We start from the raw sequence: 22404 nt of genomic DNA on the forward strand, positions 1-22404 counted from the left end.
TGACCTGACTCTGCCCCCTGTGGAAATTCTGGAAGAAAGGAGCCGGGGGGGTGGTTTTCATCAGAGCTGGGACACGGAGAATGGGGTGGATTCAACCCAGGGAGCTTCTCCCTGCTCCCCCAGCGCCATTCCCGGGGGCAGGAATGAGCTGGGCATCCCCAGTCCCCCGAGGGCACACCCAGCCACCCTGCCTGGCACCTTCCAGCAGAAACCCACAGGGGCGAGTCACTGGGACGCGGCGGAAAACACCCATTTCTCCAGCGCCGTCCAAGCTTCTCCCGTTTATTGCTGAGTTTCCCTCTGAAAAAACTCCCGAAATAATATTTTTTTTTTCCCAGAGCCTTAATCACCAAAAAGAAAAGGATGTTTGGGGCTGCTGCTCTTCATTAAAGGGTCCGAGTGTTTGGGGGTTTGGGGAGTTCTGGGATTTCGCCAAAGACGAGAAATGTCAACAGAATATTTGTTTTTCTCTCCAAGTATTTGTTGAAAAGTTTCTGTTCCACCACTAAGACGTCACAGGGGTGTGTTTTTTTTTCCCTCCTTTTCCTTCTGTTCACCTGCTCGTGGGCTCTTGCAGCGTCTGGGGTGGATGGGTCCCCTCCTGGCACGGAGGAGGATGAGGGGTAGGAAAGTCCTTCGTGGAAGCAAGAGGAGGCAGTGCCAAAACCACCCCCCTCCCCATCCTGGTTTGGCAGCTAATAAGGTGGTAAAAAAGGTGCTCACCATCTGAGTCCTAATCCCAAAGTTTCTGAAGTTTCTCCACTGCCTGCAAGAGATTGTGGGGGAGCAAATTAATGGGGTTTATTGGATCGAATTCCCTGCCAGGCTCAGGGACTCCTGGGTTTAAAGGCAGCATCTCACCCTCACCATCGTGTCGTTAAACCCTTAATGGGTCTCGCTAAAGGGAAATAACAGCTTCCCAAATGAAGAGGGAAAGGAAAAGACCGTTTATGCGAGGAAGAGTCCCCTGGAAAGGTGTAGAGAACCTGGGCCAGGTCTTAATTGGGCTTGTGAGGCTCCCCCTGAGGGGAAAATCCATCTCCAAACTGTTATTGGGGAAAAAAAACCTCAATCCAAGACGGTAGTTTTGTTAATTTAATGCACAATAAATTCAAGTTGTCTTAAAAAAAAAATGAACATGGCCTAATATTTGCCATGTCCCATCCCTGGAAGTGTTCAAGGCTGGGTTGGACAGGGCTTGGATCGATCTGGGATAGCAGAAGTTGTCCCTGTGGATGGAAGAGATGATCCCTAAGGTCCCTTCCACCCCAAACCACTGCTCGAGTCTATGATTATTTAACTGTTCGGTTAAAACCCAGTAAATTCAAGTTATCTTTTTTATCTCCTCCACCCATAAAGAAGCAATTTTCCATCATTCCAGCAAAGGCAGCAGAGGCAGGGAAGGGCAGGAGTGGAAGAGCATCACGTGGGAGAAGAGCCGTGACATTCCAACCAAAGCCCAAGCGATGGAATTCCACGGGAGCAGAACAGAAATATGACCCCTGTTTTAATACTTTCTGGGGCATCCCAAAGGATTTTTTTGGGGTTGGCATGAGCAGACAAGATGCTTTTGCTGGTTGGGGCATGGCTTGAGTGACCACTGAAGGGACAGCGGAGGGTTCAGCTCCTTTCCAGCCTCTGCAGCTCTGGGCATTGAGGGAGAAGGGAAGCAAACGAAGGTTAAAAAGCCTCTTTAACTGGTTCTCTTGTCAAATTAGCAGGGCAAGGCGCTGAGGCCGGGGCTAATGAATGGAATAATTGATTAAATATGTCATATTTAGGTTCACACCTTCCCCAAAGGTTTCCAGATGGGGCATAATTATCCCCCAAACCGGCTTCACGCGCCAGGGCACGAGGGGAGGAAACGGTGACACGGGGAATTCAGACAGCACAAAATTGCTCCCACAATTAATCCCAGGCACTTAATAAACTCACCAAAGAATAGCTGGGATGGGGAGAGACCCTCTCGGGGCTGGCCCTTGGGAATAGCTTGGGATGATGGAGCAAATGGTCACCTTGGTGTTTATGGGGCAGCAAAGCCGGCGCCGGTTTTGCTCCTTTCCAAACAGGAATTGGGGAATTCTCCCCTCTCCTCTGCTCCCTCAGTCATCCCTCCCAGCAGGGACCAAGGGCTGAAGGGGTGGAAATGCAGGGGACAATATTCACTGCTGATTTCCATCAGGGTCCTTTGATTCCTTTGATTTCCAGCCCACAGTCCCCCTGAAAATCAAACCCAGATCTACGTCCTGGAAAATATTTTTAAGTTCTAAAACCAAAATATTTGCTTTATTGAGGGGGGACGAGGCGGGGAGTGGGGGAGTCGTGGCTTGTTTTAAGGATTTTGTTCCCATCCCTATGGTTTCATCTCAGCTCAGGGTGGGGATGGAGCAGGGAACAGATCTGGGATGTCACAGTGGATCTGACCACGGCTGTGCTGTTGGGAAAACGCTGATTTACACCCCTGGCTGGTGATTTGGATGGCACCAGGCTGAGCCACACCCACTGCAGAGAGCCTTTGGGTGCTGGAGACCAGGGAACCCCCCAAGCCCTGGATGGGAGCTGGGCTTGGCACCCAGCAAGAACATCCAGGCCGGTCACTGGGGCTCCAGCCTCTGGGATGAGCCATTTTCTGAGCATCTTTTCACAGCAAACCCCTCTCAAATCCCTCCCGGAGCTGCTGGAGCTCTGCGAAGGTAAAAGGGGGGAAAACATGAACTTTCTCCTCCCTTGTGTCCCTCTGAACCTGCCCCGTGTAAGTCCCAGACCCTGCTGGGATGTCACTGTCACCCCCTGGCTCCGTGTGTCCTCTGGGCCACCCCTGTGCCTTCATTCCACAGGTCCTGGGTGCTTTTGGGGGTGTCTGACACCATCCAGGGGACGAATCCTGTGTCCCTCTGGGGCAGGACCAGCCCCTGGGACACGAGGTGTCCCATTCTTATCTCTGTTATCCTCTGCTGGATCTCCAGCCCCTTCCCAGAGGATGCTCCCCTCATCCCCCTGTTCCCCCCGGGATGGATTTTACCGCTGCCAACGTGCCAAAAAAGCCGGGGGTGGTGCCCGGGGCGCCGCAGCGGAGCCCAGCTCGTGCCGGCACCCCGTCTCCCCGCGTTCCCCCGGGATTATTCCCGGGCTGGAGATAGCGCGGTTGTTCGTTAGTGTGGCAGCGGTGGCGTGTGGGAGGGCAGACGCCAGGCTGTCTGCTCCCACTTTGTTCGGCTTGTTATTAACTTCTCCTTGGGCTGCCATTAACCCAGAATTCCTGTACTTGGCTTCAGGCTTTCCCCGCGCCGCTCTATCTGCAGCGCCTAATTACAGCTGCTGGGATCTCCCTTTATCTCGGCGCATCTCGGAGGTTTGTTACCTGGCATATGCTTTCCTGCCCTCCCCCCGCCACCACCTCCCCGCCCCACACACCCTTCCCTGCACCCCTTTAATCCTTCCTGCTTTCATCAGCCTCGGTAGACGGGAAGGGAGAAAATCCGGAGTCTCCGTCGCCCGGGTTTCGCTCAGGTGAATCCAGGGAATCCGCATCCCGGCGCCCACCGGCGGGAGCGTCCCCGGGCAGGTGCCGGGCAGCAGCGCCCTGGATCCCGCGTGTCCCGGCGTATTCCCGGCCACCGCGTGGGGCTCGGCGTGTGCCAGCACCTTCCAGCCCCGAGCCCGAGACTTTGAGTTGGCTCCGAGCGTGGCCTTGATTTATTTTTCTAATTTAATACGAGTTGACTCGATGTATTTGCTTTGGCAGCGGGTTCCCCCTCAAACCCCAAACTCTGCTAAAACAGCCCGTCCTGCCCCTGCCCCCGCCGACACAACCGGGGGGCTGGGACCTGACCCGGCTGTGCCCGTGCCCGCATCCCTGGGGGGCACCGGCCCCCGCCCCCGAGCTGGGACCTCCCTCCCCCCCAAAACCGGCCCCCGGAGCTTTGTGCAGCCTGAGGGCCGGTCCCACATTCCCAGGGGAACGTGGAGCAGGTAGTGCTGTCCCCGTGCCCATCCCAGGTGGGCTCGGGAGTGGGGTGTCCCCTTGGCACAGGACGGGGCTGAGATTGGCGCCAGGAGGAGCAGGAGGAGGAGCAGGAGGAGGAGGAGGAGGAGAAGGATGGTGTCAGCCTCGATGGCCTCGATGCTCGCCTGGGCCATCCCATGCCATGTGTCCCACCTGGAGACCCCCAAGTGGGGGGACCCTCTCTCCCTCCAGCCCCCAGGCGTGGTGGGATGGGGTGGGTGGGGGTCCCTCCTTGTCATCCCAAATAAAACAGCTGTGACCCCTTGCCCCAGGAGGGGATTCGACCCTGAGGGTCCCCCTACCTCTGCCAGAGGGCAAATATTGCCCCCAAGCCCCCACGGGGACACCATCCTTCCCCCAGCAGCCAGCACAGGGCCCCTCTGCTTCGGGACAGACATTCTGGGGTACTTCTATTGAACGATGGGTATTTATGGCATCCCCCTCGCAGCAGAGGGCACAGGGAGCTGGGAAGGGGGGCTCGGTCCCCCCAATCCAGCCTTGGGAGCCTCCCTGCCCCACGGCAGCCTCTGTGGTGGAGGGGGACGCAGCCCCCAGCCCCAGCATCCCCCTCCCACCCTCAGCTCCGGGGTGAGGAGCCCCAGAGCGAGCGGAGCCGCCGGGAGCTCAGCCCGGCAAGCCGGCACCCGTCCCGGAGCGGTGGGAGCTGAGTCACCGGACAGGGAAAGTGAGGAGCGGGATAAAAGCAGATCAGTGCAGGTTTCCTTTGGTACTCGCCCTCGGTACTGGCCAGGCCGGGCTCCCCGGGGATGCCTCAGCCGGCCCGGGCAGGGCTGGGAACATCTGGATTTCTCCTCGTGCTGCTTCCTTCGCTGCTTCGCCCCCACGCTCGCCTGGGTGGGGTTGGGGGATTTTCCACATCTGCCCCGGAGTTTGGTGGGCCCCACAGAGGTGGTGGGATGGCTTCTCCCTCTGCCCAAATTTAAGGCTCGTGTTGAATTTTGAGTCCGTGTCATCTCTGAGGATGATCCCAGGGACACGGCTGTGCTGGGATGGAGAGACATGGGGACTCCAGCACTAAGGCTGTGCTGGAAATGACCCTTATGGTGCCACGAGGGAAGGTTTGAGGATGTGGGGATGGGGAGAGAAGCCACCAGCTCCAACGGGCGAGGGGAAGGGTTGCCCGGGGAGCCTGGGGCAGGACACGGTCCCAGCGTGTCCCGGGGTTACCCAGGAGCTCAGCTATTTATATCAGAGCTGCTGGCCCCAGCTCGGGGTGACTCAGCCCCGATGGCCAGATGGAAACATGTTTTGGAGATGGTCTAATGGGAGGGTGGGGACGGGGGACCCTCCCTGCCAGCACCCCCGGCCTCCTGTCACTGCTCCCTCGGGGCTGCTCCTCCCGGGCAAACCCCGCGTCGGGGGTGGCAGCGGGGACAGACCTTGTGGCCACGGCCCGGCTCGGCACGGGCCCCCCCGCTCCCTTCCCCGGTGTCACCGCGGTGTCCCCGAACCCCGCGGTGCAGCTCAGACCCCGCCCAGTGCGAACTGCACCCCCGGCCCCCGCTGGTGTCCCCAAAGGCGGGGACGGGGCCCCCCGGGCACCCGCCGGGGTCAGGAGGGAGCGGCCGGGCAGGTTATCGCCTGCCACGGGAGCGGGGCCCCGCGGGGACCGGGCGCTGCCGACGCCGAGAAGGGGCCTCCCGTCTGTCGGGGGGTGGCTCGGGGGGTCCCACCCCCGTCTGGCACCCTGGGTGCCCCCCCCGCAGCCTCCCTGAGCGCAGGGATGGGATGTGCGCCCGCGTGTCCGTCCTTCCCGTGTCTGTCTGTCCCTCATGGATGAGCTGAGTGCCCGCGGCCTCAGCTGCCCCGTGCGAGGGGTTTGTCCCCAGGGCTGCCCCGCGTCCCCCTGGGGGGACGAACCCCCCGGGGTCGTGCGTGTGTAGGGGGTCACCGTCCTGCCCCTTCGCCCCTGAAGGTTGGGGGGTCCTTGAGAAGGGGTTACCCCCCTAAACACAGATCACGCCGCACGTGGGTCAAACCCCCACCCCCGGGGAGGCTCCGCCAGGACAAGGGGGGGGTCGGGGTGTCCCCCCCGCCCCGGGGAGGGGTCGCATTGGCACAGGCGGTGGTGGGCGACCTCGAAGGGGGTCGCACACACAGAGGGGGCTGCACCCCCGGGGGGGTGGGCACGGGGTGAAGGGGGTGCCCCGGGGCGTGGCGTCACGCGGGGGGGGGCGGGGCGGGGCGGGGCGTTCAGGGCATCCCCGGGCGCGGGGCCGCGGCAGCGCGGAGCCCGTCGGGGGGCGGCGGGGGCTCGGCGCGGCACTGCGGGGGCTGCGGGGGCTGCCCGCCCCGGCCCGGCCCGGCCCGCACCATGACCATGAGCTCCGTGGCCGAGAGCTTGCTGGGGTCCGACCCCTCCAAAGCCGCCTTCCTGGAGCTCGGCCCCCCCCAGCACTACCCGCTACACGGCCTCCCCCCCGCCGGGCACCCCCAGCACGACCCGCCGCCCTTCGCCTCCTACGGCCGACCCGGGCATTATCCGTACCCCGGGGGGGCCCCCCCGCCGCCCCACGGGGGTCCCTACCTGCCCTACCCGCCCCCCGGCGCCCCGCACCCCCCGGCCCCCGGCGCCAGGCTACAGGACACAGGTAAGGGGGGCGTGGGGGGGTCGGAGCCCCGAACCTCCCACCCGGGGCGCCCACCCGGCGGGGAGCGCCGGGGCTGCGCCCGGACGGAGCCGTCGGAAGCGCTCCGGGGCTGCGCCGCCCCATCGGGGCAGCGCCGGTGCGGGGCTGGGCACGGCGGGGGGGCCCGCGGGGGGGTCCGCGGGGCCCGGGGGTGATGCCCTGTCTCTCCTCAGAGGGCCTTGACCCGCCGGAAACCCTTGGCTTCAAGGAACCCCGGGCATGGGGAGCATCAGCCCCACACTGCCCCTACCCTCTGACCAGAGACCCCCGGCTGCCCATAACCTGCACCTCGAGACCCCCAGTTACCCACACCCTGCAGGCTGTGCCCTCTCAGGCCGGGCACTTCTCCCCTCTCCCCCCCACCACCACACTCCCATCTCAGTTCCCTGCCCTGTTCCCCACTGTTTTCCCCAAAAGCTGATGCAGGAACTCGCAAGCTGAGCCACCCTGGAGAGGAGCGGCCCCAGGGCTGCCCCATGGGGGGGGTCCTGAGCCCGGCTCAGCCACCCGGGCCCTGTTGGCCCCCCATCAGCTCGGGGGAGCCGTGGCCATGGTACCTGGGTGCACAGAAACCCTCAACACTCACTCCAGGTGAGCCCGGAGCTCACCCACACCCTCCATGTGCTGCTGAGCCAGGGACCACCAGTGTGCCCACAGGAAGGGCCCCAGGGCAGGGCAGTCCCTCCTGTTGCACCCTCCATCCCCCCGGGGGGCCCTGCCTTCCCCCCCCAAGTTGGGTGCAGGGCAGAGGGGCCCCTGTCCCATGTGCTTTTGGACTTTATGAATAGTGATATTGGATGAATAATCCCATCCCTCCCTTCCTCCTCCTCTGTCCCTTTGGCTTCCCCCGACGCTTGAACAAGCAGCGAAGCCAAAGCAGGTTCCCCCCTTCCTCATCCCCCAAACAATGACTGTTTTGGGGGGATGGTTTGGGGGTTTTGGGGTGTTTTTTTAACCAGCACGTTGGCTTAACTCTGTCTCCTCTCCCACCCCAAGAGCACGAGAAGCCCCTGGCCGTGCCCAACGGGGAGCTGCGCATCAGCGGGAAGGGGAAGAAGCTGCGGAAGCCGCGGACCATCTACTCCAGCCTCCAGCTCCAGGCGCTCAACCAGCGCTTCCAGCAGACCCAGTACCTGGCGCTGCCGGAGCGCGCCGAGCTGGCGGCGCAGCTGGGGCTCACCCAGACCCAGGTACGGCCCCGCCGAGCGGGACAGGACACCCAGGGGCAGCGGGGACGCCGCGGCCGTCGGGCTGTGCCACGTGCTCCGGAGCGACTCCGGATCCGGGCCGCGTCCCGCCGCCGGGGCGCAGCTGGAGCCGTGCCGAGCCGGGCCGTGCCGCGGCGGGGGAGCTGGCGCCGGTGGGCCCGCAGGGCTCGGGTTTGGGGCGCCCCTGCTCGCACCTCCCAGCGGCACCGGGACTTTCCCAGCCCCGGAGCCTGGCTGCCGGCCCGGCCGTGCCCGGCGCTGGGCGGCCCCGGGCCGTGGGACGAGGCGAGTGGGTTTTTGAAGGCGATGGGGAGAGACAGGCAGGCGGCAGCGGTGCAGCCCGGAGCCAGGGGCGAAGCGAGCTCATAAAGCCAGGGAAGAGGAGACAAGTGGGAACCTGCCGGCAGCGCGGGGGGGACCGCGGGGAGGAATGAGCGGGGCCACCACCCCAGCGCGGCGGGCGCAGCCCAGCCCAGCCCCGGCACCGGCACCCGGCTGGGCTGGTGGGCGCCACAGCCCGAGACACAGAGGGGGGGACGTGGGGATTCCTGCCTCGCTCTCCGTCTCTCTGGGCTCCCTCTGCCTCTTCCCGCGTTCTCCTCCCGCTGCCCTGAGTGGAGTCTCCGGTGGCTCCGAGCCCAGCTTATCTCACAGAGATGATGTGCAGGGGGACCCCGCAGAGGGGTCTGTCCTGGTTGGTGCTGGGGGCTTAGAGGGGGGTGTTGGTCACATCCTCCCCACTCACTCCTCTCTCTCCCCTCCCCCAGGTGAAGATCTGGTTCCAGAACAAACGCTCCAAGTACAAGAAGATCATGAAGCAGGGCTCGAGTGCCCCCGACGGGGAGCACCTCCACGCTACCCCCTCCCTCTCCCCCTGCTCCCCCAACATCCCCCCGCTCTGGGACATCCCCGTGCCGGGAAAAGGGCCCCCCCTGGCCCCCAGCAGCTACATCAACAGCTTTGGAGCCTGGTACCAGCCACACCCGCAGGACACCATCCCCCGGACCCCCATGATGTGACGGTGCCACCGCTCCAGCACCGCCGGATGCAGGAGGGACAGTGAGGGGATGCTCTGCTGCCACCCCCTGAAGGACTGGGAAGCCCAGCGAAGCCCTGGGAGATCCCAGCGAGTGGAGAAGGAGGAAGAGGAGGAGGAAGGTGACCACAGTTTGCAGGAACCTGGACCACCTGCTCTGTCACGGTCCGAAGTGACACAGAGCCCTGGTGTGCCCACCCCTGTGGGACAGGACTCAGCCTCCAGCAGCAGCCCTGGGTCCCCCCATTCATGGACAGGGGGCAGGGGGACCCCAAGAGGGGCTGGGGAGTCCCTGGACCCCCCCGGCTGGCTTTATTTATAACTAGTGTCCGTTATTGTGAGTGCCCCCCTTTATAAACAGACTGAACTCTGGCTGGTTCTGCTCCTCCACCCGCCGCTGCTTTGGGGTGTCCCTGCCTTGGGGGAGATGCTTCCATCCTGCTCCTCGGGGGACCCCACATCCAGAGCTCCTGGGAGAACAGCCCAGAGGGGCTGGGGGTGCTGGAACAGGGGGCTGGGGTTGTGTCCCCCCACCCCACCCATCTGTGCAGGACCTGCTGTTTGTGCTCCCCTGAATGGAGCCGCAATTACCGTAATTGTGGGGCCGGGCCGTGAGGGGCTTCTCACCGCCTCCCCCCGGCAATTTCAGGCAATTTGGAGCTGTTGGAGATGTCTCTTTTAATAAGGGTGGGAGCAGGAGGGTGGCGGGACACAGGCCAGGGGTTCCTGCCCTGTGTCCCCCGCAGTCCTGTGGATACCTGGCCCTGGGAGTGAGGGTTTTTTGGGAGCAGGGGGTAATTTCCCGCTGCAGGTTTGGCCGTGGGTAACCTCTCCCCTCCTCCCTTTGTGCTTCCAGAGGCCAGAACCAGGCTGGAAAATACATTCTTGTGATTTCCTCCTTTTCCCATGTCATTATTTCCCACCTTTCCCGATCCTGCTCAGTGTTTGTCACCCACGGTGGGGTTGGGACCCCCCCGGGGCTCCCCCTGCTGAGGTGGGCAGCGATTCCACACCGAGCACAAACATGCCGTGATCCTCACTCCAGGTGTTCCCACTCTGTGATTCCCCTGCTCCAAGGATCCTTTCCCGCCGTGGGGACCCCATTTTGGGAGCTCTGTTTGTTTTGCACCTTCAGCATCACGCAGGGCCGGAGTCATTCCCAGCACTTGGCCGAGGGGTTGGGATCAATAGCTGGGAATGGCCCGTCTGGGGGTGGTGGCCCTGGGGACCCCCAGGTCCCTGCTGGCATCCACAGGGTTGGACATGATTCCCTGCCACCCTGCCAGGTCGGATCCCTCGGCCAGGAGGTTTGGGGTGCTGGCAGTGATCCCACGGGATGGTTGTCCCCAGCTGTGTCCAGCGATGGCACGTGGGTGATGTGTCCCCAGCACCCCGGGACACTGGGACTGACTGGGATCCAGGACCAAGTGCATGGTGGATGATGTTCCCAGTGGGATTTTCCCGGAGTGATGGAGCCTGCCCGCCCCTCTGAGGCTTTAGGGAAGGAGATGGATCTGCTTTGTGGCAACACTGGAAAGTAGGAGAATTTCCCATCCAGGAACTGGGATAACCCAACTCCTTGGGTGGGATTTACCCCGGACAGGAGCTCGGGGCTGGAAGGGGCGGCTTTCCTTTGGGAATTACTCACAGCCATGGGAAGGGGCTGGTGGTCCTGTCTGGATAGGGAGGCTGGGGATGCTGCCCTGGAGGAGGTCGGTGCCGGGCACATCCCAGCCCTGCGGATTTGGGGTGACCTGCAGAGCCAGCGGTGCCAGGAGGGAAGGATCCCTCGGGATGGGGGAGCAGGAGGCAGAGGCCGTGGCGCCTGCTCGGCGTTCCCGATGGATGTGCTGCCAAGGACCTGCAGCCAGAGCCGCTCACAGGTCCTGTCTTGCAGTGGGAGGGAAGGAGGGAAGGAGGGAGGGAAGGAGGCAGCAGCCTCGGCTCCGGGGCCCGGCTGGCGCCTGGACCCTGGGGGGGGATCCCAGCACAGCCCCCCACCCATGGGAGAGCCACAGCCCACCCCCCACTGCCTGGAGAGGGGGGCAGAGCCGGGTTAGGACATCCCTGGATGTAGGGAAGTCCCTTGGGCACACATGGGAATCAGGTCTCTGCTGCCATCCCAGGTCGTGCTGGGATGGGGACATGGATGGGGGGCCCTGGATGCCCTCAGGAAGGGGTTTGGGGGCTGTCCTGCCTTTTCCCAGCTGGATGGGGATCCAACTTCCCTCTGCACCCAGGGGAGGGGCAGCACAGCCAGCCTGGCATCACTGACCATGGTTGTCACCCTCTCCACCAGCCAGAAGTGGCCCTGGCTGGGGACGCAGGAAAGGCCAAGACATCCCGGTCTGTTTAACCCACTGGATGGGGGAAATGCCACTGGGGGACCGGGGTGTCCCTGGGCCTGTTCCTCCTTCTGCCCACACGGCCTGGAAATCAGGCTGGGCCGTGGGGACGTTGGTGTCACCTCCCCGTCCCAGCAGGGTGATGGGACACGGATGGGGACACCCAGGAGCAGAGACACCCCGAGGCCTCCCAGGAGCACTCCTGGCCCGTTTTCCAGGGGCAAGAGCAGCAGTGGAGCCCCGGCAGTGCTGTGGCTCCGGCGCCGCTCCGGGTTAGCCAAGAGCTGGGAAGGGCACGGAGCCACGGTGGATGCCAGGCCGGGCCGTGGGTGGGCGGCTGCCCCCGCTCCCTGTGCTGGCACTGGGGTGACGCAAGAGGCAAAGGGACGTGTTGTAACCGGGCAGGACCCGCGTGCCGCGCTGGGAGGGCTGTGCCGGGGCTCGGGGGCGATGCCGGGGGCACAGGGGCACTGCCACCCCCCTGCTCGGGCCCACCCGGGCTCCAAAACACAGCTGAGCCCCCACCCTGCCCCTGGCCACTGGAAAATCCCCTCGGAAGGGGTGGGTGTCCCCAGTGTCACAGCGTCGCCATCCCACCCGGGGATAACTGGGATAACTGGGATAACTGGGATAACGAGGGGGGTCATTCCATCCCTGTGCCAGGGCGGGACAGGGATGTTGGGAGGAGTGGGGTGATGGGATGATATCCCCATCGCTCTGGGAACCCTCCCAGACCCCCTCCTGGTCTGGGAATGTGCTGGGACGCCGAGCTTGGCCCCGGGGAGGGATGTCTGGATCCCGCAGCCCCTTTTGGGGAGCTCTGGGGGTCTTGGCCACCTCTGGGCTGGAAGAGCTGGAGGTGATGCCAGTGGGGACCCCCCCGGGGTGTTGGAGATGGGGATGAGAGAGCAGGAAAGGGGGACAGGCAGCCCGAGGGGGCCGTGCCCGGGCAAGTGTCAAGGGGTCCTGCACCCCCTGGGCACTCCCAGCCCCAGGGACCCTCTGGAAAAGTCTCTGAGGATGGGACAGAGGAGCGGGACAGGAGGGATTTGGAGACTACAGGAGCTCAATACCTTCCCAGTGCCCACCCCTGTGCTGTCAGGGCTGCCAGGGGAGCCCCATTCCCAGGCAGTGCTGGGAGGGAGCAGGGTTAGAGCCTGTCCATGGGCACAAGGCACCTGGAATTTATATAATCCATGGATATGTAATCGTCTGCCTTTTTATTTTTTTTTTCCTTCATCTCTAAATTAAAAAAAAAACCCAAACATGAAAAACATTTAAAAAATTAAAAATATATTAAAAAAAATTAAAACTCCCCAGCGCCAGCTCGTGCCATGGAGCTTCTCACGCCGGGCTGGGACACTTGGATTCCTCCTCTTCTGTCCTGGAGCCTGGGATGGGAACAGGGCGGTGGGTGCAGCTCACGGAGGGGCTTAGGGAACCCCCCCAGGGGTGCAAGGTTGGCCTGTGTGGACTTGGGAATGGGAAGGGGGGATGGGGAGACAGATTTGGGGACTCCGAGAGCTCGATGCATCCCGTGCCATGCTGGGGGTCCCCATGGAGGACTGGGGGGGACTGAGGGGTCCCCACAGCCAGGGGGGATGAGATGTAGGGTCCAGGTCCGGGGGGGCGATGGGGCATCACCCCACCCGTGACACGACGCGGGTGACAGCGGGAGCAGCAGGACAGGGCCAGGTCTGGGGGGTCTTGGGGTCACTCGAGCCCCCGACCCCATAACTCCACTGGGGAAGGCACCGTCTCCACAGGGGCAGCGCTTGGTCCTGTGGGATCGGGTTTTGGGGTGTCCTGTCCCCCACATGGCTCGTGGGGTGTCCCCAGAAGGGACACCGGGGCAGCCCAGCCACCCTCCCGGTCTGCACGGCTGGGAGCCTTACTGGTCCCAGTAAGAGGAGCAGGAGGAAGCGCCAGGTCTCCGTGGCAGTTCAGGGAATGCTCCGAAACGCAGGAATAAAATCCTTTCCCCCCAGATTCCCTCTCAGCAGGGCGAAGTGGGATCTGGGGTGGGCCAGCGCCATCTGTGCCCGTCACCCCGTGCCATCCCACGGCCCAACCACCCCCCAGCTGCCCCCGAAAACAGGGCACAAAAAATAGGGTTTAACTGTGCATTTCCAAAGGCGGGGAAAAAACTCTGCTCCAAAAAAAAAAACTGGGAAAAAAACCTGGCGTTTGGAAATTCAAGTTCAAAACACTTTTATCATTTAATATTTCTCGCTTGGTTCCCTTGGAAAGCAGCAAAGGACATTCAGAGGGACCCCCACCCTGTCCTGGGAGGGGGTGTCACATCAACCAGGGGGGGTTTCCTTAAAAACAAAAATAAAAGGACAAAAAACCAGATCGAAACCAGTTTGGTTTGGAACAACTTTATACAAACAAACCTTATGTACACTCGCTTTTTTTCCCCCCCAAACACCCCTATTTATATAAGGCAACATAAATAAGGTCCCCGGGACTGTACAACACGTATGAACACTCCTTAAAACGGCACTTTCAGCTTAAAAAAATAGCACTATTCTCTTAAAAAATAGGAAAGAGTTCGGGCTTTTTTTTTTCCTTTAAAATATGTTGTCGATTTAGTTAAAAAATAGGCATTTTTGTCGCCGTTCCTTAACCCACACCCAGAGGCACTGCCAGAAAACGGAGATTAACACGACTTTCCTCTTTCAAAAATAACTTAAACCATTCCTGAACTGTTTAAATATTAAAATAATTCCCCCCACCCACCCACTTTTTATTTAATTTTAAATAACCACCTTGTTGTCTGAGCATCGTCCCGGGGGATTCCCACGGAGCTGCTGGGCTGAGGGTCCTGGGTTTGCTCCTGTGGGGTGTCTGTCACCCCCCAAATCACTCCCAGTCTGTGGATTCTGGAGCCAGGGTGAAGCACATCCCGCTCCTCCAGCGTCGGCGACCACCTGGGACAGTGTCCTCCATCCCAACCTGGGACCATGTCCTCCATCCTGACCTGGGACAGCATCCTCCATCCTGACCTGGGACCGTGTCCTCCATCCCAACCTGGGACAGTGTCCTCCATCCCAACCTGGGACAGTGTCCTCCATCCTGACCTGGGACCATGTCCTCCATCCCAACCTGGGACAGTGTCCTCCATCCCAACCTGGGACAGTGTCCTCCATCCCGACCTGGGACAGTGTGTCCTCCATCCCGACCTGGGACCGTGTCCTCCATCCTGACCTGGGACCGTGTCCTCCATCCTGACCTGGGACAGTGTCCATCCTGACCTGGGACAGTGTGTCCTCCATCCCGACCTGGGACAGTGTGTCCTCCATCCCAACCTGGGACAGTGTGTCCTCCATCCTGACCTGGGACCGTGTCCTCCATCCTGACCTGGGACCGTGTCCTCCATCCTGACCTGGGACACCGTGTCCTCCATCCCGACCTGGGACCGTGTCCTCCATCCCCACGGAATGTGGGGGCTCCGGGTGCCCCTCCTGGGTGCCCACTCCTGCTCGGGGCTCACTCAGTGGGGTGACCCCCAAAGGCAAAGCTCCAGAGAGGGACCTGCAGCGGGACGAGGCCCCTGGGGGGGCCGGTTTTATTATAGGGGGGAAGGCGATGGAAAAATAAAAAAAAAATAAATGCAGAAGAAGAATTTTCCGCCTTTTCCCACGCTGGGAGTGGAGGATTTGAACCCTTTGCAGTCCTCTGGTTCCTGAGATGAGCGGGGAGAGGGGAGGTAAGTGTGTCTAGGGGTGCGTGTACACGGGTGTCCTTTCTTTTCCTTTTTTTTTTTTAAAAAAAAAAAAAGAAGAAAAAGTAAAAAGTAGGAGGGGAAAAAAAGGAGGCAAAGGAGTTCTGCCACTGTCTCTCGGCCCTGGCTCTCCCTGTTAGTAGACGGCGCCGGCGTTGGGGGGCCCCGGGGAGGTGTGGTGCATCGTGCTGGCCGGCTGTGCCTGGTGGGGTCCGTGGGCTCCGCCGAGGGGCTGCGGGTGGTACCAGGGGTTGTGCTCCTCCAGAAACCCGGGCGAGGAGCTGTAGGGGAGCGGCTGCGGGAGCGGGGTCCGGCCCGGCGCGCTGCCGTGCGAGTTACTGTCCCAGACGGCCGGGGAGGGGGGCGAGTTGCAGGCCATGGAGTCGCTGTTGTTGGGGCTGTGCTCCAGCGGCACCTCGCCGTTCTTGTACAGCTTCTTGAACTTGGAGCGGCGGTTCTGGAACCAGATCTTCACCTGAGGGAGGGAGGGACAAGGGTCAGAGCCCCGGCGTGGAACTGGGGGTGTGGGACGGATGGGGAGAGAGGGTGGTGTGGGGAGCTCGGGCACGAGGAAGGGATGAGTGACATGGGTGTCACAGGGATCCCAGAGACACGGGAAAGCACCTGGAATATGGGCATTGTGGGGACCTCAGAGACACGGGAAGGGATGAGGGATGTGAGGGTCACAGGAAACCCAGAGACATGGGAAAGCACTTGGAATTTGGGTGTTATGGGGACCTCAGAAACATGGGAAGGGATAAGGGACATGGATGTCAAGGGGACCCCAGAGACAGGAGAAGGGATAAAGGACAAGGGTGTCACGGGGATCCCAGGGACACAGTGCAGTGCTGGAAGAGCCCTGGGACATGGGTGTCACAGGGACTCCAGAGACATGATGCACCACAGAACAAGGGTGGCATGGGAAGCTTGGACACACCATGTGGCACTGGAAGGCACCCAGGACATGGACACTGTGGGGACCCCACTCGGTGGGTGGCAGGAAGCAGTCCCGGGTGTCCTGGGGACCCCGGACACACGGTGGGTGCACAACAGGAGGTCACCCGGGATGTGGGTGTCACGGAGAACATGGACACGTGATGCTCTGCGGGAAGCACCCGTGGAATGGGTGTCGTGGGGACCCCCCTGGGGACGCGGGTGTCACAGGAAGCCCCCCTGGGGACACGGGCGTCGCGGGGAGCCCGTCACTGGGTGCATCACGCCGGGCGTCGGGAGCGTGCCAGGGCTGGGTGAGGCGGCGCTGGACGCGCTCGGCCCCCGCGGGGACGGGGTGGGGGCGGCGGCGTTGTCACCCAAACAGGATGTCCCTCTGGGAGCGGGTGACGCGCTCCGTCAGCCCTTTGCCGAGTGTCCTCGATTGCTTCATCGCCCAAGGGAGAAGGAGGAGGAGGAGGAGGAGGAGGAGGAAGGCCGGGTGCTGGGAGCGCCGCGCCAAGGGCGGCACAAGGGCGCCGGCGCCGGCCCGCAGGCAGGGAGGGCACCCGGGCCGGGCTGCGGGGGAGTCACACGCTGCAGGGACAGTGGTGACAACCCACTCCCCTCCCACCAGCAGATCCGCCGGGACAGTTTGTCCCCTCGCCGGGCAGAACCCCAAAAACAAGGGGTTAGCCCCGACTCTGGGTGGTTCGTGGGGAGGAGAAGCCCGTCCCGCACGTCCCTGCTCTTCCAGTCCAGCCTGAACTGCCACCCCAGCACAGGGTCCCGGCGGGGTGTGGGGCCGGTCCCCAAATCCCTTCTCTCTGCCTGAGCCAGGCAGGACAGCGCAGCCGGGGAGCCTCGGGAAGTCCAGACGGGAGGAGCAGGGTTCGGCCCCATGTCCCCGTGCTCCTGCTGGACTTGGGATCAGGACCCGGTGTCGGGATGGGGCGTCCCGAGCGTCCCGTCCCGAGCGTCCTGTCCCGCCCGGGACTCGGTGCCCCGCATTCCCGGGACACCGCGTGCGCTGCTGACCCAGGACCTTCCCAGGCACCGGGGCAGGATTCGGCCCCCAACCCTTGGGGTGTCTGAGCAGAGCAAGGTCTGGGATGGTGCCGGCTCCCAAGAGAGGGGGATAAACCCCAAAACTGGGGAGTGGGGCACGGCTGGAGTCTGTCTCCTCTCCCTGTTCCTTCCCTCCTCTCCAGTTTTCCCTCGGCAAAGCATATCTGCTCCGCGTGGGGAAATCTGCTTTGCCCGCTTTGCACCCGCAAACAAGCGGGGACTATCCATTCCTGGGGACCCCCAGAGCCCCTCTGAGCTGCCCGCGAACAGAACTCCCTCTCAAGACCCCCCCAGTTCTCATTTGTGAGGAGCAGGGCAGCTCTGGCTCCCCCTCTGCCGATCCCTCCCGCCCGTGGTCGGGAATTGGGGGGTCGGGGGGTCTCAGCCCTTACCTGGGTCTGGGTGAGCCCCAGCTGGGCGGCCAGTTCAGCCCGCTCGGGCAGCGCCAGGTACTGGGCTTTCTGGAATCGGCGTTGCAGGGCAGCCAGTTGGTAACTGGAGTAGATGGTGCGGGGCTTACGGATCTTCTTGGGTTTCCCGTTGACCATCCGCACCTCCGGCTCCGGCTCCTCCTTCACCGACACTGGGCAGAGAGCGCAGGGTGAGGCGGGTGGAGGGGTCCCAGCCACCCCCCGTCCCCAGCTCAGGGCCATCCCGCTCGAGGTGCTGGCACTACCCCATCCCCTGGAATATCCCCTGGGACACCGCCTGGGTTATCCCCCGGACGCCGCATCCAGCACGGATCCATCCCACCGCGTCCCCCCGGCAGCTCCGGGAATGCCGGAGGGGGATGAGCTTTGCCCCAACATCCGCCAGCAGCAGCAGCACCTCCCGCCCCAACTCGGCGATAACTTAGACACGCACAGCTCCACAAAACTGCCTCCGGAATCCCCAGGGAGCGGCGGGATGGGCACGACCCCCTCTCCCCACAGCATCCTACCTGCTTCTTGCGCCGGGAGCTGCTGGTCCCTGAAGTGGCCGTACTGGCGGTAGGAAGGGCTGTAGGAATAGTCGGATTTGGGCGAGTAGGTGCCGGCGGCGCCAATGCCGTTGAGGTTGAACTGGTGGTAGGGGTAGTGGCTCACGGGCTGGCTGTAGGACTGGCCCGGGTAGTAGTCGTGCTGGCTGGTGTAGTAGCCCAAATCGGTGACGGAGGACTCCGGTAAGGTGGGCGAGTCCTTGGAGGCGGCATGGCAGCTCAGCGAGCCCGACAGGTCCGTGAGGATGCTGGAAAGCTTCTTATCGAAAGAGCCGCTCATCGCTGGCACTGGCGAGGGGGGAGCTGCCTGCCCGGCTGGGGACCCCCCAACCTGGCGGCTCCGGCTGCCGCGTCAGGCCTGGCGTGCCCGGAGCTGGATCCTGCGCTGCGGCTCTTTGCGAGGAGCAACCAAAGAGACTGTGCCCAAACCTCCGGCCCCGGCCGCCTGCTTAAAGCCTTTAATTAGGGAGCAGGGCAGGGTGGGTGCGCATTCCGATTGGCTCCAGAAATATTGCCTGGGAGGCAAAATAGGCTCCTGCCTCCTCCTGTGTGGGTTCTTTTTTATTTTTTTTCTCTCTCCCTTATTTTTTTTTTCCCTCCCTTCTTTCCCTCTCTCAAGAAACAACAAAGAGTGGGTGAAGGAAGGCGAAGGAGTAAATACAGAGCGCAGGGTCCCGTCTGCAGGAGGGGGGGCCCTGGGGATGCAGGGGGCACTGTGGGGGCCAGAGAGGGCTGGTCTGCAAGGGGACTTTGGGGGCTGTGGGGGATTTGGAGGAGGAGTCGGGGGGGTTTGTTGGGTGGCAGGGAGGGTTGGGGGTTGGGAGCAGAGTGGATCCATGCTTGGGGCTGGGGGGCTCCGGGGGTGTGTTTGTGGTGTCCTCCCTTCTCCCCAGATCCCACCTTCTCCCAGAAGTGACTCCCAGTCCAACGCCATCCCCAAGGCAGAGACCCCCCATCCTCACGGAACAGAGGACCCCTCACCCACCCCAAAACTTGCCGTGCTGCACCTGCCCTGTGGGGACCTCGGGCAGTGACAGGCCCTGATTCTGGGGGAACATCCCCCCCCAGGGCTCCATGTCTCTCCCACCCCCAGTCCGGGTCCTGCCCCCCCCGCTGCCCTCAGAGCCCCCCCCAGCATCGCCCAGCTCAGGGTCCCGAGCCAACCCTGGTCACCCCCGGCCACTCCCGGGGCTGTCCCCAGGAGGACGGGGGGCTTTGGGAGGGGGGCTTTTACCTGCGGGAGGGGGGTCTCCGCTTCTGCAGGGGGGTCTTTACCCTGGAAGGGGGGGTTGGGAGGGGGCTGGGGGTCCTTAAGCCTGGCGGCGGCTGCACCCTCCTGTCCCACCGTGTGTCCCCCCAGCCCCGGGACTGTCCCCCCCAGCCCCTCGGGCCCCCCGGGCCCGCACTGCGGTGCAAAGGCACCACCTGACGGACACCGAGGGAGCTGCGCCCCCGCCGCCGCCACGGGTTCGAGTCCCGGCCCCGCCGCCACCGCCGGGCCCGCCAGGAAAACGGGATAATCGTCGGGAATGTGGAGGGACTGGGGATAGAAAGAGTGGGATGGGAACGGGAATAGGGGTAGGAACAATAAATAATGATAGGGATAGGGATAGGGATAGGGATAGGGATAGGGATAGGGATAGGGATAGGGATAGGGATAGGGATAGGGATAGGGATAGGGATAGGGATAGGGGTGGCAGTAGGAATAAGCAGGAAAAGGAATGAATAGAAATAGGATTAGGAATAGGAATAAGAATAGGAGTAGGTATAGGAATAGGAATAAGATTAGGAGTAGGAGTGGCAGTAGGAATAGGTGTAAGTAGGAAAACGAGTGAATAGAAATAGGATTAGGAAGAGAAATAAATAGGAATAGGAATAAGAGTAAGAATAAACAGGAATAGGAATAAGAATAGGAACAGGGAGAAATAGAAATAGGAATAGGAATAAATATGAATAGGAAAAGGAATAAATAGGGATAGGAATAGGAATAAATAGAAAGAAGGATAGGAATGTGAGCAGGAATAGAATTAGAAGGAGGAATAAGACTAGAAGTAGGAATAGAAATGGGAACAAGAATAGGAAAAGGAGAAATAAAAATAATAGAAATAGAAATATAGAAATGGAAATAATAGGAATAGCTCTAAAGAAATAAATAGAACTGGAGATGAATCCCGGAGGGAAACAGGAGCCTCTGCAGGAGGCAAAGCATGACCCCAAAGCGTGGAGAATGGCACGGACTGGCTTCCCACATGGGAATTGTAACTGGGGATTCGAGGAGTTCATTCAGAGGGGACAGAAGCGTTTGGGCCAAGCCCAGCCCTGGGAGCTGTGCGGGGCCTCCCCGGGGAGCATTCCCAGGGTCCCGGGGAGCATTTCCAGGTCCCGGGGAGCATTCCCAGGGTCCCGGGGAGCATTCCCAGGTCCCAGGGAGCATTTCCAGGTCCCGGGGAGCATTCCCAGGGTCCCGGGGAGCATTCCCAGGTCCCGGGGAGCATTCCCAGGGTCCCGAGGAGCCGCAGGGACATCCCCGGCTCCCTGGCCCGGCTGTCCCCCTCCGGCCGGACTGTCACCGGGGCCGGCTCCTGCCGGGAGAGGGATGTGCCGGCAGGAAAAGCCGGTTGGGGAGCTGGAGGCCAGGGAGGGCGGCTGGGGAGTGGGGCACAAGCGGGGAGCAGGTCCGTGCAGTCCTGAACCAGTTTGGGACTGGGAGGCACTGGGGCTGCCGGAGGCTGCTGGGCCAGGCTGGCGCTTGTGGAGCCCCAAATCCAGGAGCTCAGGGATGGGGGAGAGGAGTGGGGGGACTTGGGGGGGACCAGTTTGGGTGAACTGGGACACTGTGGGGATGGCAGAAGTCGTCGTAATGGGGCACCCGGGGGTCTCTGTGGGTCGGTGCAGGGGCAGGGCTGACCACGGGGTCAGGTCAGCACTCCTCTGCTGTCCCCTGTGCTCCCCACAAGTTTGGGCCCCCTCCCCATACCCCCCCATAGGGCTGGAGGGCCCCCCCTCATCCACCCCACAAGGCCAAAGTGATCCCCCCCGTTCCTCCTACAAGGCCAAAGGGATCCTCCCGTTCCCCCCCACAAGGCTGAAGGGATCTCCCCATTCCCCCCACAAGGCTGGAGGGTTTTCCTCCCCTGTGGCCCCAAAAAGGTCGGCGGGTTCCCTTTATGTGCCCCCCCAAGGCTGGAGGGGTTCCCTCCTGTGGCCCCCTAAGGCTGGAGGACCTCTCCCCCCATACTCCCCCAAAAGGTCGGAGGGCTTTCCCCTCCTTGCCTCCCACGAGGCTGGAGGGGATCCCTCCCATAGCCCCCCGGAAGCTGAACACCAACACTGGGGGGGTCCTGCTTGGAAACGTCCCCCGAGCTCGGCAGCGCCCACGGGGGTCCCCGCGTGTCCCCCCCGCTCCGCCACAGCCGCGGCGCATGGAGGTGTCGAGGGAGGCGCTGCCGATTGACCTGCCCGACCCCAAATCCCAAATCCCAAATCCCCCAGAGCATCCTCGGGGGAACGGCGTCATCCAGTGGCGTTTTGGGGTAATGACACCCCTGCGCGGTGATGTCACCTTGGGGCACGAGGGACAGGGAGGGGGTGGAGACGAAGGACTAGGGACTGGGGACAAGGAACAGAGGACGAGGAACAGGGACCGAGGAACGTGGGACGGAGGGCAAAGGATAAGGGAGGGGGCCAGGCCCCGGTGCCGGAGCCGTGTGCCGGCCGCCGGCAGCGCTGCCCGTGGCACTGTCCCCTTGTGCCGTCACTCTTTCCAGTGACACGGCACAGGGGCACGGGGACATCGGGGTGGGGGACACAGGACATCCTGCAGGCCCCCCAGCCTAGCCCACCCCACCCGCGGGTTTCCTGGCACGGGTGGGAGCGGCGCGGTGGCTCCCGGTGACCTCAGCGGGGTCGGGGACGGGGACGATGGCTGTCCCCGCCGCCACCCCTCCCGGCAGGGAAGTGGCGATGCTGCGGCTGCGGTCGCGTCCCCAGGGCCACCGCGGTGTCCCCGTCGCGGTCACCACGGGATGGGACTGTCCCACGGCACAGCCGCTCTCGGGGTCCCGCCGTGACCTCCTGTCACGGGGGAAGGGGGGTCCCATTCCATGGGGGTCCCGTCCCATGGTGGGGGTTCGAGCCTCGAGGGCTCATCCCATGGGGTGTCCTAAATTGGGGGTCCCATCCCGGCGGTTCCATCCCATGGAGGGTCCTAATTTGGGGTGGGGGCGGGAGAGAGGGGGATGCGAGGAAGGGGGGTGAACACACACGACTCGGTTCCTCCCACGTGGGCGTGAGGGGGGTCAGCGGAAGGGGGGGACGCGACGTGATGCTCCCACGTCGGTTTGGGGGTAAACTGCGGACTGGGGGCAGGGGCGTGGAGGGACTCGGTGCCCCCCGCGTGGGCTTTGGGAGTTATCTATGGGAGGGGAGGGAGACTCGACATAGTACCCCACGTG

At 62.6% G+C, this 22404-nt stretch overlaps 2 protein-coding genes and 1 long non-coding RNA gene across 9 annotated transcripts; 2 read left to right on the plus strand and 1 right to left on the minus strand.

Annotated features, from left to right (window-relative positions):
• Nucleotides 1-2447: 2447 nt before the first annotated feature.
• Nucleotides 2448-3728, plus strand: LOC135403181 (uncharacterized). The gene is made up of 3 exons (XR_010425325.1): nucleotides 2448-2693; nucleotides 3276-3352; nucleotides 3454-3728. It is a non-coding gene; the product is annotated as an uncharacterized LOC135403181 (long non-coding RNA).
• Nucleotides 3729-6341: 2613 nt separating this feature from the next.
• On the plus strand, nucleotides 6342-9450 carry DLX4 (distal-less homeobox 4). Its single transcript, XM_064636820.1, has 3 exons — nucleotides 6342-6618; nucleotides 7654-7847; nucleotides 8633-9450. The coding sequence occupies exons 1-3, from the start codon at nucleotides 6342-6344 to the stop codon at nucleotides 8882-8884; spliced, it is 723 nt and encodes a 240-aa protein (XP_064492890.1). The 3' UTR covers nucleotides 8885-9450.
• Nucleotides 9451-13653: 4203 nt separating this feature from the next.
• Nucleotides 13654-18603, minus strand: DLX3 (distal-less homeobox 3). Of its 7 annotated transcripts, XR_010425287.1 has the most exons (5): nucleotides 17912-18603; nucleotides 17364-17554; nucleotides 14504-15448; nucleotides 14405-14431; nucleotides 13654-14179 (listed from the first exon to the last, which is right to left on the minus strand). XR_010425287.1 is itself a non-coding variant. In XM_064636612.1 (3 exons), the coding sequence occupies exons 1-3, from the start codon at nucleotides 18228-18230 to the stop codon at nucleotides 15110-15112; spliced, it is 849 nt and encodes a 282-aa protein (XP_064492682.1). In that variant the 5' UTR covers nucleotides 18231-18603; the 3' UTR covers nucleotides 13654-15109. The 7 variants fall into 7 exon arrangements, 1 of the variants encoding a protein (XP_064492682.1); XR_010425286.1 differs by lacking the exon at nucleotides 14405-14431; XR_010425285.1 differs by lacking the exon at nucleotides 14405-14431 and having other exon boundaries at nucleotides 13654-14404.
• Between the last annotated feature and the right edge of the window lie 3801 nt (nucleotides 18604-22404).

Source organism: Pseudopipra pipra, chromosome 26, assembly GCF_036250125.1.
Source record: "Pseudopipra pipra isolate bDixPip1 chromosome 26, bDixPip1.hap1, whole genome shotgun sequence".
Lineage (NCBI taxonomy): Eukaryota > Metazoa > Chordata > Aves > Passeriformes > Pipridae > Pseudopipra > Pseudopipra pipra.

Coding starts and splice junctions, on each gene's coding strand:
- DLX4 (XM_064636820.1), top strand. CDS start 6,342: ATGACCATGAGCTCCGTGGCCGAGAGCTTGCTGGGGTCCGACCCCTCC. Junction 6,619..7,653: donor CGCCAGGCTACAGGACACAG/GTAAGGGGGGCG, acceptor TCCCACCCCAAG/AGCACGAGAAGCCCCTGGCC. Junction 7,848..8,632: donor TGGGGCTCACCCAGACCCAG/GTACGGCCCCGC, acceptor CCCCTCCCCCAG/GTGAAGATCTGGTTCCAGAA.
- DLX3 (XM_064636612.1), bottom strand. CDS start 18,230: ATGAGCGGCTCTTTCGATAAGAAGCTTTCCAGCATCCTCACGGACCTG. Junction 17,555..17,911: donor GCTCCCGGCGCAAGAAGCAG/GTAGGATGCTGT, acceptor CTCTCTGCCCAG/TGTCGGTGAAGGAGGAGCCG. Junction 15,449..17,363: donor TGGGGCTCACCCAGACCCAG/GTAAGGGCTGAG, acceptor TCCCTCCCTCAG/GTGAAGATCTGGTTCCAGAA.